The sequence below is a fragment of the Alternaria ventricosa genome (assembly GCF_023758065.1).
Source record: "Alternaria ventricosa strain BMP 2768 chromosome Unknown scaffold_5, whole genome shotgun sequence".
Taxonomy (NCBI): Eukaryota; Fungi; Ascomycota; class Dothideomycetes; order Pleosporales; family Pleosporaceae; genus Alternaria; species Alternaria ventricosa.
This window is the reverse complement of record NW_026055685.1, coordinates 780,472-797,563: the sequence shown is the minus strand read 5'-3', so window position 1 is coordinate 797,563 and position 17,092 is coordinate 780,472. Positions and strand designations below refer to the sequence as shown.

The 17,092-nt window shown below is 52.8% G+C and overlaps 5 protein-coding genes across 5 annotated transcripts; 4 read left to right on the top strand and 1 right to left on the bottom strand.

The window, feature by feature from the left end:
- Positions 1-349: 349 nt before the first annotated feature.
- J4E93_003641 (uncharacterized protein) lies at positions 350-3,956 on the top strand (the record flags this gene model as incomplete). The annotated part of the gene is made up of 5 exons (XM_049341575.1): positions 350-430; positions 482-576; positions 635-1,766; positions 1,819-3,036; positions 3,087-3,956. 5 exons carry the CDS (start codon positions 350-352, stop codon positions 3,954-3,956), a joined length of 3,396 nt encoding a protein of 1,131 aa, XP_049201080.1.
- Positions 3,957-4,602: 646 nt separating this feature from the next.
- On the top strand, positions 4,603-5,441 carry J4E93_003640 (uncharacterized protein; the record flags this gene model as incomplete). The annotated part of the gene is made up of 2 exons (XM_049341574.1): positions 4,603-5,034; positions 5,097-5,441. 2 exons carry the CDS (start codon positions 4,603-4,605, stop codon positions 5,439-5,441), a joined length of 777 nt encoding a protein of 258 aa, XP_049201079.1.
- Positions 5,442-6,213: 772 nt separating this feature from the next.
- J4E93_003639 (uncharacterized protein) lies at positions 6,214-7,296 on the top strand (the record flags this gene model as incomplete). Its single annotated transcript, XM_049341573.1, has 4 exons — positions 6,214-6,331; positions 6,381-6,830; positions 6,881-6,997; positions 7,046-7,296. The coding sequence occupies 4 exons, from the start codon at positions 6,214-6,216 to the stop codon at positions 7,294-7,296; spliced, it is 936 nt and encodes a 311-aa protein (XP_049201078.1).
- Positions 7,297-7,921: 625 nt separating this feature from the next.
- Positions 7,922-10,165, top strand: J4E93_003638 (uncharacterized protein; the record flags this gene model as incomplete). The annotated part of the gene is made up of 4 exons (XM_049341572.1): positions 7,922-7,994; positions 8,043-9,262; positions 9,314-9,592; positions 9,764-10,165. The coding sequence occupies 4 exons, from the start codon at positions 7,922-7,924 to the stop codon at positions 10,163-10,165; spliced, it is 1,974 nt and encodes a 657-aa protein (XP_049201077.1).
- A 4,276-nt stretch (positions 10,166-14,441) lies between these two features.
- J4E93_003637 (uncharacterized protein) lies at positions 14,442-15,341 on the bottom strand (the record flags this gene model as incomplete). The annotated part of the gene is made up of 2 exons (XM_049341571.1): positions 14,442-15,206; positions 15,333-15,341. The coding sequence occupies 2 exons, from the start codon at positions 15,339-15,341 to the stop codon at positions 14,442-14,444; spliced, it is 774 nt and encodes a 257-aa protein (XP_049201076.1).
- Between the last annotated feature and the right edge of the window lie 1,751 nt (positions 15,342-17,092).

Below are 17,092 nucleotides of genomic sequence, written 5' to 3'. Positions count from 1 at the left end.
GAAGCCTATCTGGAATACTGGAATGATTATCGCGTGTCTGCGAATACTGTTGTTGGTCTAGCGATGTGAGGAGATCTGTAATAGTGATCTGCACAGGGGGTTCGGGCTGGGCACCTCAACGATGACGAAGGCTAGGATGCCGTCGCCAATTCGGCCCTCGCCCGCGCCTGCTTTCCTAGTCGCACGCCCGCCACGCGCTCGTGGCTGCCTCTCCTTATGCAAAGTAGTCGCGACTCTTACTAGCTTCTTAACTTAATGTATGTTGTTTAGTGGTTTATGTATTTACTCCCACCCGACTGTGACTTGAAGGAGCGCACCTCCGCGGCCAGAACGAGATAGGAGAGGTCCAATGCCCGACCAGCAGCGCCGCTCATGGCACCAGCCTGACGTTACTAATCTGCCCCCCAACTCGTACACTGCCCAGAGACTGGTATGCATGGCTGCAGACTATCGTACGCATGTCGCAAGCTAAGAGGAGTAGGAACATGCCACGCCCGAACATCTGCATCTCACGACGAGACGCTACTTCATCGGTCCTATCCCCACGGCATGGCTGACCAAGCACCGTTCCGATTGGTAAGACATATATCTGCAGGAACTGCCTATGCGACATGTACTGACTTCGTACTTTCAGGTACAAGCACCACCTACGAATCAATTACTCGACGCGTACGGCGACCTTCTCCTCAGACCCGCGTGAGGCGCGCCAACGACGACTGAGCGGCCTCGAAGGCCCCAGCTCCTCTGCCCTCTTCCAGCACAGCTTCCCCCAGCCCGAAGAACTTCAAGCAGAGGATGAGGAAGGAGCGCAAGAGCTCGAGGCTAGCGGGGCCAATGGCGCGGCGGATGCGACTGCAGCGACTCCACCCGCCTTGCAAGTCCCGCGCGCTTCAGACCACAAGAGCGATGTCATGGACGATGACGAAAACGACGAGTTCGTAGATGCGCCCTCGGAGCCGGAAGACGACGACATCGAACGCGTTCCCACCAACGAACGGACAGTCCGCCGATCGAGTACGGACAAGACGTATATTACCGCGTCCTCGATACCCGCAGACGAAGATGATGGCGAAGACAAACAAGGATCGGACGAAAGGCCGCTGCAGGAGCAACAACAGCACGCACAGGCAAGTGGCTTACAAGTTCCTTCAGGCCAAGGGTGGGCAGGATCGACGTCACTAGGCAAACGCCCACTGTCGAATGTAGAGAGCCTTGGGAGTCCTGCATCAGCTACCGGAGCAGCCTCTGTAGATGCAAACTCCACATCGTCTTTGCTGCGTAAGGCTGACATGAACAAGGCACCGGCCTCGGCTGATGTCGATTCGAAACCGCCTGCGAAGGGTATAATGGCAAGAGTCAGGAGAAGATCAGGCATGATGTCTTCTTCCGAGCAGCCCCAAGAGACAGATCCTGCCACGGGAGATTTGACGCGCAAGAAGTCGAATCTGCGGAACCTTGTGAAATTCGACATCCCGGAGGACTCCCGACGTGCCACGATCCAGCTCAAGGCGAAGAAGGCGCAAATGACTGTTCAGCGAGCTGGGACCAAGATAAGACGACAGAAGATCAAAGATGGGCTGGTCGTCAAGATGGAACGCATGCTTGTGCGAGTGGATGCCGCCGCAGAAGTTCCCGAAGACTTTGATGAAAACGTCAACCAAAGGGTCGTCTCCCGCGTTAAGGATAAATGGCGGGAGTACATGGTCGTCTGTCGCCACAGCCATACCAATGACGCAGAATTTCTGCTGCAGCTCTACCAGACCCGGGTACGTTTCTCCCGCGATTTCATGTGCGTCAAGCTACTAACTTCGTTCCCAGGTCATCCCGGAAATTGAGAATGCAGGAGCAAGCAAGAAGGCCGCCTACGAAGTTCCGCTAGGGAGGAAGACCTGCAAGGTCAATCTTTACTCATCGTTGGACAAGTCAATGGTCGTATCCTCACCAGGTTCACGCGAGACACTCATCTTTATCATGCAAGCCAGAACTGCGTCCAATGCAGTAGAGTGGTATACCTTTCTCCGGAACGTCCTTGGATGGCAGCGTGCTTCTGAGCTCCAAATCAGCATACCGGACATGAGCTTGAGCATACGGATCGCCAACCCATTCGAGAAATTAGAGGCATCGCAAAACAAAGTCCAAGATGCAGAGAACACCGAGGAGGCTCTGCTGAGGACTATGCAAGAGGAACAAGCGGTTGCTCAAGATCTGATCAGGCGCTGCTTGGATCAACTGCAGGATGCACCGGAGTGGGCTGACGTGCTGGAATCGTGGATCAAGGACCAGCGCATAGGTCTCGCCTGGAAGCGCTATGATCGACTTGAGTGGATACATGGAGCAAACGAGCGGAAGATGTACGGCACGATAGCTATGCTGAAGTCGCACGAACTGGAACTGAGGCCCAAGACACACTATCCTACAACTGCAGTGACAAGGAAGAAGCACAAGACCTTGACCGAGCCGGTTCCAGTCGAAGGCTTCCTCATCAGACTGACAGGGCAGCGAGGACGAGCAAAGCGACTAGGCCTCATGTACCACAAGCAACTCTACTTCGCCAGCCACGACCAGTATCTCGTCTTTTCACGGCCAACGAAAGTCACCCCACCTCCGCCTCCGAGACTACCTGCGTCCGGGAACGCCAACGTACCGACAGCGCAAGCGGTCAAAGACGCGGTGCCAGAGAGCTGGGCTGTCAACCCTTATGGCCTCCAAGATGGGCAGATTGAGTGGCTGATGGAGGGTCACTCAGGCACGACGGAAGCTAGGCGGTTGCATGATGAAGATGCAGCAGATGAAGCTGCCCGCAAAGAGCAGAACCTGCTCAACTGCGACGGCTACATCAGTCTGGCAGACGTCGTCAAAGTCCGCAAAGCCCAGTTGGGCGCCAGTCCCGCTGATGAAGACCTGGAAGAAGGCTCGGATGTGGACTTTGACGAGGAGGTCGACGACTCTATGCGCAATGACGGAGCGACGACTGATCTCGACATCGATCGCACTCTCGAGCTGGTCATGAAGAATGGCCTCATCATCCGCTTACAGGTTGGTATCCTTCCACGCATGTTTGAACCTTTAACTGACACAACGTCCAGGCCGCAGACAAGGCTCATCGGAAAGAGTGGACACAACACCTCCGCGCTCTCGCCAAGTACTGGAAACATCGCACCGCATCCGATATTGCCCTCTATAAAGCCACACGTAGTCGCAACCTCAGCGCCCTTAAGATTGACGAAGAGGCAGAAGCACACGTTGGGCAGTTTGCGAGGAAATGGGAGGTAACCCAATCATTTGCTTCACCAGAGCTCTATAACATGTGTGGTATCGCTTGTTGTCGCAGCGTTCATATGAGCGGAATGTTGTATCGCAAACCGCGCATACATGCGCCCTTCACACGATGTAGCGTTCTGCTGACTGCCGGTACACTGCTCATCTTCCGCGATGTCTTGCGAAGTAGGGTCGGCAAACAACTGGCGCACATCCACCACGAGCGCATCGCGAATCTCGATCTCAAGGACTGCTATGTCTACTCTGGTCTCCTCACAGAAAACGACCTCCTCTACCAGAACCAAACTTTCGATGCGAACAAACCAGGTCACCACGCCCTCCCACGCATATACCTCGAAGACGGCTGGACATCCACAGATGAGGACGTCATGACTACGTTTGTTATCTGGCATGGCAAAGCAAAGAGCTGGTTCCGCGCTGAGGAGGGTGCAGGCGGCGGGGAACAAGTCCGCAAAGAGGGCAAGCGCACGAAGCTCAAGAGGGTAGCTAAGCTTGGAAGTAAAGGCCGTAGCGTGGTCTTTAGGGCGCGATCGCGTGCAGAGCGGGACCATTGGGTACTCGCAATACAAAACGAGATCGAGCGAATCCAAGGCGATAACGCGGACTTCAGGCTCGAAGAGAGTGCTGAGAATGGGACGGCGAATGGGAACGCTACTCGGAGTAATACTAATACATAAGAGGTGGATGGTCAGCGTGCTTATGGAGGTCTGTGTTATACATTGGCGTATTGCTCGACAGGTGTACTGAGTCTTCAGCATTCAGGACCTAGCACGGCGGTGGAGGGTTTGAGCATGTACATCATCGCATGCTTGCTGTTGACAATTGACGACAGCCTTTGAGCTATATACATAGGTGCTCATAATGTAATACTATCGAAGTGTCCAAACTACCTATTTTGCCACACCCTTCTGACATATGGTGGTTCTTCATTCTTGGTTTGCACTATCTCACCTACACTGACGCCACCACCCGGTCGCGTGGTGTCGCTACGCCAACGCGATGGGTAAGTTCCCACGCGAACGCTTTCACATTCACACCCAAGGACAGCGGACGCGTTGCCTCTGCCTAATCGCCTCACCCGCACTGCAGCCTTGGCGCTATCAAAACACGCTCGGCCCACTCCCCACACAAACAAACGCCCGCCTCCGTAGATAAATAGAGCGATACCCCGCCCTCACCTTCTTCTAACCCATCGCTTCTACTCTACACTCGTTTAAAGCAACTCAATCTCTACTCCACCGCCCTTTCGAAGCTCCTCAAGCACTCTCTTCGATCTTCTTACCCACACTCACTTACGCCAAACACCAAATACCAAAAACTGCAATGGCTATCTTCAAGAACTTTCTCGCGGCCACCGCGCTCTTCAACGTCGCTCTCTCGAGCACCGACTTCTCTTCGAACGTCGGATCTGTCGTCACGTCCATCCAGCTCGTGACGTCAGTCACCTTCGTCGACCCGGTCCCGACTTCGTCTAGCACTCACTGCAACACCTTGACTGTTACTGCGTCTGGCCCTCCTAGCACTGTCACGGTCACTGCGCCTCCTGTTGTCAGCGGTACCGGAGTCAAGACGGCGACCGAGTCTTCTTCTACCAAGGACATGACTATCCAGACGTCTATTCCTTCGTCATTGTCCTCAAAGACCGAGACACCTCTCCCGTCTGAGAGCTGCATCAGCGACGTCCACACTGTCACCCATGGCGGCACTCACACCACGACCATCACTGGCTGCATGACGTCCTCAGGCTTTGCCATTGTAAGTACCCCACTCTCTTGATCTGGCCATCACCCAACAGTCAGCTAACACATGGAAAACAGCCTCCTCCCACTTTGACCAAGAGCATGACTTCCACCAAGTCAGTGATCGAGACCGTCGTCGTGCCCTCATCCAGCGCCGCTACCCCCGAGATCAGTGTGCCCATGATCACCGAATCTTCAGCCAAGCCCTCTGAGCACTCCCGCCACGTTCCGTCTGGCTTCTCCACGCCCTCGCACTCATTCCACTACAACAACACCATGACTGCGACCGCGACCGGAACTGGTCGTCCTAGTGCTTCCATGACCAAGCCCGTCCTTCCTCCCTTCACTGACGCTGCTGATGCTAGCAATGTGGGCGCTGCCCTCCTGGCTGGTGGTGTCTTGATGGCTCTCTTTGGCGCTTAAGCGTTTCATTGTTTCACTGATTGGGGTTTGGAGTTTTCGGACTGGGAATCGGTGGGATTGATGATGGATATGCTTTGAGCTAGGCGCATGGCCTGTGATTGATATACATGTTCCGTCTTTGGAATTTAGATGACCGGGGACTACGTGTTTCTCGTCAATAAAATTCATGACCTGATGCTCTTGTTTCTGCTATGTGATTTGTTTGACTTGTTGTTCTCTTATACTTCAACAAGATTGTAATATACTGGCGCGGACGCCTTTACATGCTTTCTGATTATATGACTTTCTCTAAATGTGTCTACGCATGCTCACATTGTAATTATCATACTTACCTGTTTTGCAGGTTTGCTCCAGCGTGAGATCTTTTCTTCTTTAGTACGACGCAAGAAAGTCGAACTACGTTCTCGTGCTGGGATCGCGGGTGTGTGGATGTGGTGAGGTCGGTCGTGGCAGGCGGAACAGCGATGGCGCGTCGCCGAAAGGGGAATGGCGTGCGTTGCCCCACGGCGGCGGGCGATCTCACACAGTGAGTGGGCAAATCTTTGAGTCACTACGAGCCAAACTACTTTGACGCTTCCACTCGGTCCAAGCCCAGCACACCGACGCTTATCCACTCTGCGCAGCAAGAACTTCTTCTCGCTCACCACTACACTCGACTTCTGGAAACTACACCCCAAAAGGAAAGAACAGTCCCAAACACGACCCCACCTCGCGACAGTCGAGCGACGTTATCCAAAACCACACAGGAGAAGAGCAGGAGCACATATCCAACATGTCTCTAACGAATTGCCGATTCTACGAGGAGAAGTATCCGGAGGTGGAGAGCTTCGTCATGGTCAACGTGAAGCAGATCGCCGAGATGGGCGCATACGTCAAGCTGCTAGAATATGGTGGGTTCAGGATATGTTGAAAGCATAGGCGGTAAGGCTAACGACTCAGACAACATCGACGGCATGATTCTGCTTTCCGAACTCTCGCGAAGACGTATTCGATCCATCCAGAAGCTGATCCGAGTTGGCCGCAACGAAGTCGTCGTCGTACTCCGTGTAGACAAGGACAAGGGTTACATTGATCTGTCGAAGCGCCGAGTGTCGCCTGAGGACATTGTCAAGTGCGAGGAGCGATACAACAAGTCAAAGATGGTCCACAGCATCATGCGCCACGTTGCCGAGAAGACGCAAACACCCATCGAGGAGATCTACCAGACCATCGGCTGGCCGCTGAACAAGAAGTACGGACACTCGATCGATGCCTTCAAGCTCAGCATTACGAACCCCGAGGTCTGGAACGATGTCACATTCCCCAACGACGTTGTCAAGGAGGAGTTGCAGAGCTACATTGGCAAGAGGCTGACACCGCAGCCAACCAAGGTCCGGTCAGACATTGAGGGTATGTTGGAGGAGCACAAGTAATTTGGGCGTCTTTGCTAACGTCTATAGTCACCTGCTTCGGATACGAGGGTATCGACGCCGTCAAGACCGCCCTGCGATGCGCCGAGGCGAAGAACACCCCCGAGAACCAGGTTAAGGTCAAGCTCGTATCGCCGCCTCTTTACGGTATGTGATCGCGCTGCATGCATCCCCGTTCTCAACTAACCCTTGCAGTCCTCACCTCGCAATGTCTCGATAAGAGCGCCGGTATCGCATGCCTCGAACAAGCCATCGTCGACATCAAGGAGAACATTTCAAAGGCCGGAGGCGACTGCCAGGTCAAGATGGCACCCAAGGCCGTCACCGAGAATGACGACGCCGAGCTGGCTGCGCTCATGGAGAAGCGTGAGCGCGAGAACCAGGAAGTCAGCGGTGACGAGGACGAGAGCACGAGCGATGAGGGCGGTGTTGCTGAGGCCGATTAAGCGGTTGGGAGAATTTTTGCATACGAGCAACGATGATAATGAAGACCAAGGGTATCTGCAAAAAGTGGGCATGGGCGTTTGAGGCGTCGATATGGTGGTTCACGAGCATGCATCTAAAGGCGTCTCGACATGTACAGCACCTTGTCTTCAGCCACATGCATATATGCGTTTGCGCATAGAGGGTGTGTTAGAACAAGCGGACTCAACAGCAAATCAACAATGAATATGCACTCAAGTCCTCTTTCTATCAAGGTCTCGGGTGCGACGGCTTGGGATTAATTCGGCAGCAGGAGAGAGCTTGGGCCATTGGCAGGGTGGAGCGGGATGACGCTGGCTGGACTGGTGGAGCGCGCCCAGCGTTGTCAGCCAGGTTTTAGCCAACATTAGCCTCGAGAACCCGGTCTATCGTGGGTCCTGCTGCTTTGTTGTCGCGCTGTCACCGCAGCTTCTTCTCTGCTCAGGTCCTTTGCTGAGTGTGCATCTTGTTGTGTTGCGCAGTTTTGCTTTTCCAAGCCTGACGCTACCTCGGTACTTCGCTGCTGGGCCCTTCCAGAGCTCGACATAGCTCTCGTGAAGCTTGACTGACCTGCACGAGACATAGCGCTTACGCATATACACCGCGATCATGGTGCGGTGGAATGAGCTATTCAATGGGGATGGCGATAGGCGACACAGAGTGCAGGATGAGATGAGCGCGCGTACGTTCTCTTATCGTTCTTATCAATCCCAGTACTAACACCTCCCAGTTCTTCCCACGTCGCGTCGCGAACACCTTCCTCCTCCGCCTATCGATCCCAAAGACGTTACCATTGTTGCTCTGCGATTGAAGCACCAGATCGAGCAAGTCGTACCGTGCGAGCTCGAAGAGGAGCAGATCACCAAGGCGCATAGCAGCATCATCACCGACAAGGTGCTCGAGACGGCTAAGCAAGCAGGAGCTCCTGAACACAATGCCTGTGTAGTCTTCTGCCTGTTGCAGGTAAAGAAGTGGTTTAAGAAACAAGCGACCGCAGAGCTATGGGATGCCGACCTCCATGAAGTCCGCGCCGTGGCGGCAGAGATCATGGCCAAGCGCCTGATCGAGGCCGAAGAGGATACCACATACCTGTTCGAGGAAGTGCTACTCAAGCGCTACTCGACACTCATCGACGGAGAGCCAACCACCCCTGCCAACGCCGTAGAGAAGGCTGTCGATCTCCACGCCGTAACGGTCATCGGATCGTCCGGCTACCAAAAGTGCATCAACTACCTGTGGCGCGGCTGGGTAGTCCAAGACGACGAGGACCCCAGTCGCTTCGTCACATACGAGAACAAGACCAACACTAGCTACTGGGCCCATCTCGACCCCGATCGCATGCGCGTCCCCAAGTACCAAAACTGGGTGCAGATTGCCGTGTCCATCATCTTCTTGGGTCTCTACACCGGTGCTATCAACACCATCAATCCCTCTGGTGACCTGGATGTCGTCGAAGGTCTGCTGTACCTCTTCACTCTGGGATTCATCTGCGACGAGGCGAACAAGTTCTGGAAGGTCGGACGCTTTTACATCTCCTTCTGGAACATGTTTAACAGCACCCTGTACTCGCTTCTCACGGTCAGCTTCGTCTTGCGCATGGTGGCTCTTGGACACCCTATCAGTGACGAGAAGGACACACGACGCGAGTATCTGAACAAGATGAGCTACGACTTCCTCGCTTTCACTGCGCCTATGTTCTGGATGCGTCTGTTGCTGTATCTCGACACCTTCCGCTTTTTCGGTGCGATGCTTGTTGTGCTCAAGGTGATGATGCGCGAGTCGCTCATCTTCTTCATGCTACTACTTGTTGTCATGATTGGTTTCTTCCAGGCCTTCATCGGTCTAGACATCGCGGACGATCAGCTTGCTAACGACACTGTCTTCGTGTTCCAAGCCATGTTGAACGCTGTCATGCAATCGCCTGAGTTTGAAGGCTTCGACAACTTCTCGGTATGTCACATCCTACAGTACTAAACTCAAGCTCGAGCTAACAGATAACAGCCCCCCTTCGGTATTATTCTCTACTACATCTTTACCTTCGTCGTCATGGTCATCCTGCTTAACGTCCTCATCGCTCTCTACAACTCTGCCTACGAAGACATCACACAGAACGCTATCGACGAGTACATGGCTCTCTTCTCGCAGAAGACGATGCAGTTTGTTCGCGCTCCCGACGAGAACGTCTTCATCGCTCCTTTCAACCTCATTGAGATGTTCTTCTTGATCCTTCCATTCGAGTGGTGGATGGATGAGAAGCGCTACGACAAGCTCAACGATATGGTATGTGAATCTCACTCGCACAGGCCCTCCCGCTGTTTATATGATGATTTCTATGTATTTGCTACTTCAGAGCTTCGGCTATGAGACAATTATCACCTAGTACTGATCACAGCACCTTCCACATCGCATTTTCAAGTCGCTCTACATCCGCAGAAAGCTGACACCACACAGGTCATGGCAGTAATCTACTCACCCCTCCTCGTCATCACCGCCATGTTCGAACAACAAGAAGCCTGGGTCGTCCGAGACAACCGCCGCCGCGGCGAAGACGACGAAGACACAACCATGGAGTGGGAACAAGTCCTTGATGGCTGTGACTTTGAAGCCGACGGCTGGGAGAAGAAGGTCCAGGCTTCGCGTCCCAATGTCGAGTTCGACACTGCGGTGTTGGAAGTCAGGCAGCTGAGGAAAGAAGTCAGCGAACTCAAGGACATGATGAAGATGCTTATCGAGGGCAAGAAGGAAGGTTGGGGCGGAGACACACTCGGCGAGAGTGGGCTGGCGAAGCTGGACGCAAGCAAATTGGGTATGCAAGGCGAGAGCAGCGAAAACGGGGGTGGAAGGGATGAGTAAGTGCGATTTGCTTTGTGTCTCGCTGTCACCAGTGCTCTTTCTGTTGCCGCTGTTTCCATTTTGTTCGAGTGCTGGTGTGTTGACTTTTTGGTTGTGTAGGCGCTATAGGAGCGAGTTTGGAGAGAGCCAGGCGAGTGATTGGCACTCTGATTGAGAGTGTAACGTCGCTCTTCTGCTCCTCTTCTTCTTGTTCGAGTACATATTACGGAATGTTACGCGATACGATACGATACGATGAACGACATACGACACTGTGCGACGCGATGCGATACTTTGGTTATATACCCCTCCTTTACAACAAAATGCCATGTCTACTTTATGCACGAATATACTCATTCCTCAATGTTCTTGGATCGTCTTACTACACGCTGTTGAGAAATGATCATTTGCTTGTTGTCTTCTGAAATGAAGTTGCTGGCTTGTGCCATTGTCGGTGCTGACAGGACGCGTGGCTCCACCAATCAGCAACGCCTCGGCATCTCCCCCCTTTCGATCTAGCCCACACATGTGTTATCTGCTACGTAGGTACCCGCTTTCCCGGTTCCAGGTTCTCTCCTGCTCCTTTAAGGGACGCTTGGTGGTTCATTATGCCGTTCCGCCCGGTGCGGTTGCACTGCCACAAGGCTTATGTACCTGTCAAGGGGGTCTGGACGGGCCCGAGCCACAGGGTCCCTTTAAGTACCGTGGGAGCTCGCTGTTTCTGTTTGGGGACTTGACACGATAGCGACTTTGTGGGATTATTTGATTTGACCGAACGACAGGTGTGGACTGAGGTCTTTGCTTTAATTGCGAGCAGACGCAAGAGGTGGACATAAGAGTACAAGGATGCGCATCGCCCTCGTTGACGGTTCCTCATTTACGCCTTTCTTGTCTCCTTTCTCTTTATCTCCTTGATCAACCCGGTGGACTCCAGGAAGAGAACCCCTCCAGCAACATCCTCAGCACCCCCAATCCCCCGCCAAAATGTCAACAACCTACCTAACCCCCCTCACAACAAACACGCCAACCAAACGCTCCGCCTCCGCGCCCCCGCCAAGCCGCACACTCTACACCTTCCAAGAAGTCCACCCTTGGCAACGCGACAACGAGTACCTCAAGAACCATTATCGTTGCACCACCAATTCCTACCGCGAATGTCTGAAGAGCTTGTCGTATCTGCACAACCAGACTGGGAATATCTACACGCATCTCATCGGCGCTGTATTCATCCTCTTTTATGCCATCTACGCCTACAGCAATATTAGCAGCCGTTACGAAACTGCTGATATAAACGATTTACTTGCGTTTGGGGTTTTCGTGGGGAGTGCCGTGGTGTGTTTTGGCGTTAGTGCTACGTTTCACATGTTTGGGAATCACAGCAGTAAAGTGTATCATACATGGTTGCAGTTGGACCTTTACGGCATCTTCGTGTTGATCGTAGGCACGGTGTATTCTGGGACGTATTATGGGTTTTATTGTCAGAAACAATACTGGGTGTTGTATTCGGCTGGGATTACTTCGATCGTCACGGGTGCAGCGACGCTTTGTTCGATTCCTCGGTTCCGCACGCCGAAATGGAGGTGGGCGAGGGCGACGCTGTTTTGTGCGATTGGCTGGTCGGGTGCGGTGCCGATGACGCATGCGGCTCAGGCGTTTGGCAAGGAGCAGGCGGATAGGCAGATGGGGTGGCGGTTGATGATTTTTGAGGGGCTGTTTTATATTACGGGGGCTTTTATCTATGCGGTATGTCTTTCGGGAATACATTCGGGTAGAGTGAACATTACTGACATTTTGCACAGATCCGCTTCCCGGAGAGATTTCGGCCGGGACTTTTCGATATCTGGGGTTGCTCGCATCAGATCTTTCATCTTTGTGCTGTTGGGGGTGCGGCGCTGCATTTGGTGGCGCTGTTGAAGGCGTTTGATTATAATCATGACCCGGCGACGCGGATATGCTGAGGGTAGCCCCTTTGGAGCTATCGAGCAAACGACTACTTTACCCTTGCACACTGCATGTTCAAGACTCCATCTTCTCATCCATTCCCCATGCTCGATCTGAATAACGACTTCTGTCGCCCTCTCAGCTTGTCTGTCGCTCAGGGTCTCTAAGCTACCCATTGTCAGCCCACGTGCACTGATTTCAAGACCCAGGGGCCAGCAGAGTTCATCGACCCCGCCCTTGACCCCACCGGCGGAGACATTCCTGGAAGATCGAGCATCGTCTCAACACCCTCGTTCACCTCCAGCGAGGTGACGATATGTCCGCGGAGAACAAGACCACCGTCATCGTAGGCGCGGGATCCATTGGTCTGTGGACTGCCTATCACCTCGCGCACGCAAATCGTCAAGCCGGTCTCTCGAGCAGCAATACCGTCATCGTCATAGAAGCATCAGCGAGCGCATTCGGAGAGACATCCAAGACCTGTACAGGATGCATTCACTACAAATTCAACGATGAGATCATGGACGAATTTGGGAAGTACAACTTTGCAGCCTGGCGTGATTTGGCAGAGAGCAACGACCTCTGTGATACTGCTGGACTCCGCTTCAATTCCATTTTCGGGTTGACCAAGAATGATGGGGTTAATCAAAAGCTTTTGCCGGATTGGCTTCGAACGAGCGCTGAGTGGGGGGTGGACACCAAGTTCTTGGGGGCGGACAACGCAATGATGTAAGCATGTTTTACATGCATCAACTTTCTATGCTGATCAAGTTCGTTGCAGCAACCCAGTATGCCTCGGCAAATGGCTTGAAAGAGCATGTATTGAAATGAATGTTCGCATTGAGACCTCTACAAGAGTCACTGTCGTCGAGTTAGACGAAGAAAATCGAGCCACTGCAGTAACCGTCATTCGAGAAGACTCATCCAAAGTCAAAATTCAATGCGACAACTTCGTTCTAGCCGGGGGCCCATGGACGCCGGTGGTCTACAAAACGCTCTTCCCCTCGTCCCCAATCCAGATCGACGCAGCAACAGAGGCAGGCGACTGGATCATCTTCCGAAATCAGAATCCTGTCGCGAAGAACTTGGTGGCTTTCGTGGGCCTGAATGACATAGTTGGAGAGAAGTTGGAGTTCGCAGGTCGCAACGACGGCACGATCTGGGTTTGCGGAGCAAAAGATCACAAGGGCACGCTACCTCCATTAGGCTCGAGAGGTCCACCAGATGCGGCAGGAATTGCGGAGCTCACAGGTCGAGCCTATCGTTTTCTTCGCGTTCACAACGCGGATGATTCGGACACGTTCGAGAAGTTGGAGGTCGTTGCGCTTGGAAGGGCATTTCGACCCGTTACGCTTTCGGGGCGCCCGATGATGGCTATGGTCGAGTCTGACAAACTCTCGCATCATAATGGCCTTTATCCAGAGGGCAGAGTTGGTAATGTATTTTTGTGCTGGGGGCATGGGTCTTGGGGGCTGACACTTGGACCGGGCACAGGGAAGTTGATGAGTCAATTGATCCTGGGTGAACCGACTGATCTTGATCTTTCGCCATTTCGGATTCCAGAGACTACGTAAAATACGATTTGCATAAACATATCCCACGTCATTGGTCCCAATAGATCATCCAAGAGCGATAAGCCTCTTCCGTGCCGGTTGTGCGATGCTCGCTGTACTCGTGCGGCACGATGTGTTGGTAACATCGCAGACATGGCATCTTGGGCAGACGATTGGGCGCATTCCATGTTTCAAGTAAAAGTATTACAAAGTAGGGTTTCTGTGCCACGGTATAGCCCCAAGTCGTAGCCCCATTTTCCGCCGAACTTGGCTGACATCTCCATCTTCTCCGAGTTTTGATAGATCTTGACAGCATGATGACCTGGGTGCCTGTAGGTATTCGGCCCCTATATGGCGGCACGTACAGCATCCTTTACTTCAAAGTGCTTCGCCCTTCGCTTTTCGCCCCTTGCTAGCTTGCTGCTTCCTACAAAATGAGACATGCAGACATGGTGGGATGTTGCCAAGTCATTCCGCTTCTACCATCTCGCTAGAATCTGCAGACTGTGTGGCTAAACAGATTTCTCACGATCGTGCCCATACTTGTTGTTTTATATGCAGCTGCATGCAGCACATACAATGTCTCATTGGAATCCGCCAGCATTGCGATCATGCGCTGTGTTTTTGGACCACGCTGTGCACCCATCTCTGCACTGGCACGTTCATCAAATCGATGTATCTTATATATGCCGAAACGTCTGAGTGTGTGTAATCGATTGCACAGTTCATTGAAGTCTACCCCAATCCAAGGGGGAGCGGAATGGCAAGAAGGCCTGCAGCGGCTCTTACAGCGGTGCCTAATCTCACGATTGCAACCCTTCACTGAACTTCAATGCTCGCCATGCTAGCTCAGCTGCGCCTCTTGCAGCTTTGAAGCTAGGGTTCTCTTCTAACATCTCAGCTTTTGCGCCTAGCGCCTCGATGACACGTTTCGTAACCCTCCGAGCTTTCCCATCGCTGAGACTTTCGGGACTACCCGTCATCATCACAGTAATTGAGTCGGGAGGATGAGGCGTCGGGTAGTAATACTGGTGATACAAGAAACTTAGGACAAAATCTTGTATGTCCAGTTCGTCGGGCTCACCACCACTGCCCAAGTCGAATGAGGTTGCAAGATCCATATATAGGTACGATGTCTCGATGGGTTCGCGAAGGATGTTATGGTGTAGAAGAAGCGCGGACTCAGTGTGTTCGACCAGTAGCGTATGGCGAGACGTGAAATTCTTCCCCTCTTCACGGCATTTCTCTTCGTTGTGGTAGTCTTTACAGAGACCTAGACCGTTTCCTGCGTATGCGGCGACGTCCTCGTGCGGATGTGTTGCCTCTAGCCACGGACCCAACTTCGCGAGGCCGACATAGTCCGCTGCGTCCCTGATGTCTTCCTGATAGAGGCCTGGCAGTGCGGGAAAGCTAATTAGGGCCGAAATTGGTGAGTCTACATACGTCTTGACTACCTCAACGATCTCTTCGAGGACCTTCGCGATGACTGCTACTTCTGGTGACGCTGGGAGACCCTTTTCTTTCCGCGCGGTTCGCTTCTCTTGTCGGGGCCAGTCATCGAATAGGTCCTTAAGAGAATGATACGGGGGGCTGGTGAAACTATGAGTGTCTGCTCAAAGAGGTGTTTATGGTGTTCGTCGTACCTTGGGTGTTCAGACGACGGATCAGAGAAGTTTCGCATGAGTTCAACATACTCTTCGCATGCATTCAACTCTACTATATCTTCCGTCAAGAGATCGCTGTAACGAACAGAGACAACAGCGCGGTCTACAGTCAGGGCGAAGCCGACCGTCACTGAATTCGATGCTGTCCTGTCGGGAGATATTACAGTCTGCATGCAGACAGCGATGATCGAGAACAAGACGGGTGCGATGATCAGATGCATCTTCTCTGTGGGATGGTTTCTGTTGCACTTCAAGGGTGACAGCGATGACCGGGTATTAAGGAAGATCTTCTTGCAACGCAGATGCGCCTATGTGGCGCTGTGCTGCCGGATGAGCGCGATATTTGAATAGCGGGGGCGGGCTTATGTTGCGCTGCACGCTCTATCATCGGGGACCCATGGACGGCTGGCAGCTTGGTGATGCAGAGTGTGAGCTGCGCACCGATCTTGTCTTGATCTCTCGATCGCTTTTCGTTTTGCGGCGCGGAACACACCACAGTTGTGTGGGTGCACTGAGACACATTCAGAGCGCGGTTGTGGCGTGGCGGCTGCCTAGAGCTTCCCGCCCCAATGCGAAACCTACCCAGGTACCTGCATCATGATTAGCAGTTGACACCTTGTTTTCGATAGACCCCAGCATTTTTAGAGAATCCTGTACTGACGGCGACCCTTTGAAGGTTGGTACTGTTCCACGGCCACGTACGTCAGTTATCCCGTGGCGTGAACCCAATCCCAGCACCGGATACTCTCACTCTTAGGGGCCCATCCTTCACGACACACCTGGGCAGTCACTTCAGAGAGACCCCGAGAAATAAATGACAGACGCGGTATGTGACATAACGATGAATATACCCATTGGTTCAACGGGCACCCGTATCTACGCGTAATCACGAATCTTTTTGTCCGCGCAGTATCGTGAACGACCACAAGGATTACCCCCAGCATGCTAGTCGCTATGCGGCACTGTAGATATGTTGTAAGACGGAGAGGCTTATGAGTGTGAACCACACCCATGATGACGAATGTGCTGACGCGAAAACCTTCCAGTAGCTCGAGTCTGACCTGCCCCAGATTGAGGCAATTCTCACACAGAACCTGGTGCTTCCTTTTGCACCCCGGCACAGTGAACTACGTCCAGACGACGAAGCGATGAGGATGTACTGGCCCCCCATACGCCACTCTCATACATACCAGCCTGGGGGTCACAAGTTGCTACCTGGTCGGTGACGCTGTGTCCAAATTATGACTAATGCAGTATTATCGCTACATGATGGCTTTTGTGAACGGAGGAGAAATAGCCTTGAGTAAGCATATACGACAGCACTCTTTAGCAAAGTAAACGAATTCACGTTACGAGCGATAGGTTGGGAGGGCAGTTCACTCGACAAAACTCCACTGACGCAATCATATAAGACGCAAGCAGAAGATAATCTGTTTGAAAACTTCTGCACGCCTGATGCCCGCATATCAGGTCGTTTCATTTAACGCGTTCAGACTGTACAACCCGACATACCTCATTGCGCGGCGTGGCGATGTCAGTCTTTGTCAGATGATGCATCACTCAAGCAAGAGGTCGGCCTCTTACTCGAACTACGCCATACTCCTACAGATCTGCTGAGAAGTGAATGTCCTGCGAATGTGTCCTTCTGAGGTACGATGGTGTACTTAAGAATTCGGACTGTCGAGTCTTTCCAATGTACGCACTCTCATTCTCTATCATTCTACTACAAGCATTGCCATAACATCAATCGACATCGCAACATGTTCTTTCAGCTATTGATCGTCACAGCA